Genomic DNA, 2,507 nt, shown 5'->3' with positions numbered 1-2,507 from the left:
TGTCAAACAGGAAATGATAGATCTGTATTACCTGATGCAACTTTTACTCTTTAAGTTTTATTGTTTACTTTATTGCTCTCTGCTTTACTGTATTTAAAAAACTAAACTGTAGCAACCATATCCATCATGCTGATGTTCTATTGTAGGGCTGGGTTGATAACACTGATAAATCGATCTTAGCTGAATAGATCAATAATTGATCCATAGAAATAGAGATCAATCTAACACATGAAGCTAAAGTCTGTTAGCTTGATGCTAACGTATAATGGGATTTCCTATAGGATGGCTAATGCTAACACTAGGTCGACATAAACATACATTTCGGACTAAATGAACATCTTCATTTACTCACAGGCATGAATTTTCCAAACTCTTATAAGGAATCATTTTTTAAAGTAATCATTTGTGGTCTAAAGCAATGTTTTTTTTTGCTAATTTTTACTTCTTCTTTTGAAATAAGGTTGTTACGCTTTAGCGCGATCACCACCTAGTGGCCAAACTGAAAAGCGAGAAGCTAAACAATTGATGGATCTTCTCCACTTGAGAATCCATGTAACACAGTATGGTATCAACAATCTCATTGGAATTTCACTGATAAATTTTACAGGATGTAAAATGTTTCAGATTAATACGAATATCTTCAAAACATACAGATTATTAATGTATTTCTAAGCAAATACGTCTAAAAACTCAAAATGGAATTGAATGGAATTAAATGGATTCAAAGAAACGTAAAAAAATGGAATTGAATCAAATTGATTCTGAAAACTACTGGCGATACCCAGCCCTTTTCTATTGTATAATTTTACAGGAAATACTAAACAGAATTAGCCTTTTTCAGCAAAGCAGGGCGTTGACAGTAAAAAAGAACATTCATGCCTCAAGAATGTAAAGATTTAGTCAGAAACAGTTGTTCAAAACTGACCGATACAAAGCTGTGAGGTGATGGCTGGACAAAGAAAATCACAAATAAATTAAAGATTCAGGAACACAAGATTGTCCATGAGAAGATTGCAGTAAAATTTATATCAAAGAAGCTTTGACTCACATTTCAAATGATGCTATGAGTTGGAATGAGAGCATTACAAAATGCAAAGGAGGATCAGAGAGAAAATGGTGAGAAAATGTCAGGAGAAAGAACAGCAGAGGCAGGAAGCCCTCCTGTTCCAAATCCTTGACAGTATGAGGCGATAAGCCTGTAAAACGGCTCAAAACTGAGACAGAAAATCCCTGAATATTAACAAATATTCTTTCTAATGGTTAGTGTTATTTCTCTCTTCTTAGAATGGAAGGAGGCTAAAAGTATTTCTTAAAATAATCTCAGTTTTAACCCCGCAAAACATAATTTATCTAGATTCACAAATGAGCACAAACTGATGAAGAGTACTTAGCAGAAGACAAAGAGGTAAGAATATATACAAGCGCTTTATTGGGGAGCCTAATGAGGCAGCAGGAGGGGAGTCATCAGGGTGCGGGCGTGGGTGGCTTAAAGAGTCCAGTCTTTCTGAAGTAGCGCACGATGAGAGGAACTGACACCAGAGTGATGCTGATGCGAACAGGGGCGAAGAGCTTGTGGATGGCGTAGGCCAGGACAAAAGTGCTGGTTCCTGCCGCCATTTTGGACTGAACCACGGCCTCGCTGAAGCCCACTTTACAGAGAATGGCGGCCATGTCAATCCCACTGGAGAGCAAATAAAAGAGGTCAACATATATAGTTCACTTACATTCATTTTAAGTTGTTTTCTAATGAAATTATTTCAAATATAAGACAAAACAATTATAAATAAGTTAGTTGTGGTTCTCTCGATGTCCACCAGGGGGAGCTGTGTTCACAAATCTATTAAGAATGCTTAATCATCCATACAGGGAAATAAATACCAAGGAAAGCTCTAATAGGAGATTTGTTTCAGTCAATAACAGTCTTGCTCCCACATTAACAGCTCCACTGCACTCCACACACTTAAACCAGCTAAATATAATTACCCATTTACACCCTGACAGCTGTTTTCTCAGCACACATAAGTTCAAGCTGGCCACATGCCCTAAGCTCCATGGTCACATGGTGATAATACTCGGTGCTTACTGGCTGTACATTCAGCTTTCAGTCCAAGAATCATTATCAGCCATAGGAGGAGACCTTTAGGCAGTCAGATAGCGTCTGCCTAGACTATGTGGTATGCAGTCACACACAGGGAACTGCTGGACTTAAGCTCTGCCAAAGGAATGGCGAGCTGCTTTGTATGTTCCCCTTCAATCAAAGAGAGACTTCAGAATTTTAGAGGCAGTGATGTGAAAGAACACAGATTTATTTGAAAATTAGAACTTCTTTTTGCTGTTTAAGGGGACTTAAATGCCTTAGATTTAATCATCTTGGAGTAAAAATTCCTTTTTAAACAAATTTCACATAATAAAACCATGATTTGTGTTGGGAATCCCAGACGAAAAAGTTTTGAAAGTTTGTAAGATAACTTTTCAAAATTAAAATAATATTACAGTATTATTAGACT

At 36.9% G+C, this 2,507-nt stretch overlaps 1 protein-coding gene across 1 annotated transcript in view; it reads right to left on the bottom strand.

Annotated features, from left to right (window-relative positions):
- Positions 1-1,006: 1,006 nt before the first annotated feature.
- Positions 1,007-2,507, bottom strand: part of fam210b (family with sequence similarity 210 member B) — a 10,865-nt gene continuing 9,364 nt past the window's right edge. The window contains exon 3 of the mRNA XM_024270147.2: positions 1,007-1,681. Within this exon, the coding sequence (XP_024125915.1) occupies positions 1,465-1,681 (217 nt within the window). The 3' untranslated portion in view covers positions 1,007-1,464. The remainder of the gene's footprint in view (positions 1,682-2,507) is intronic.

This window comes from Oryzias melastigma, linkage group LG5 (genome assembly GCF_002922805.2).
Source record: "Oryzias melastigma strain HK-1 linkage group LG5, ASM292280v2, whole genome shotgun sequence".
NCBI classification, from domain to species: domain Eukaryota; kingdom Metazoa; phylum Chordata; class Actinopteri; order Beloniformes; family Adrianichthyidae; genus Oryzias; species Oryzias melastigma.
This window is presented reverse-complemented; position numbering and strand designations above follow the sequence as displayed.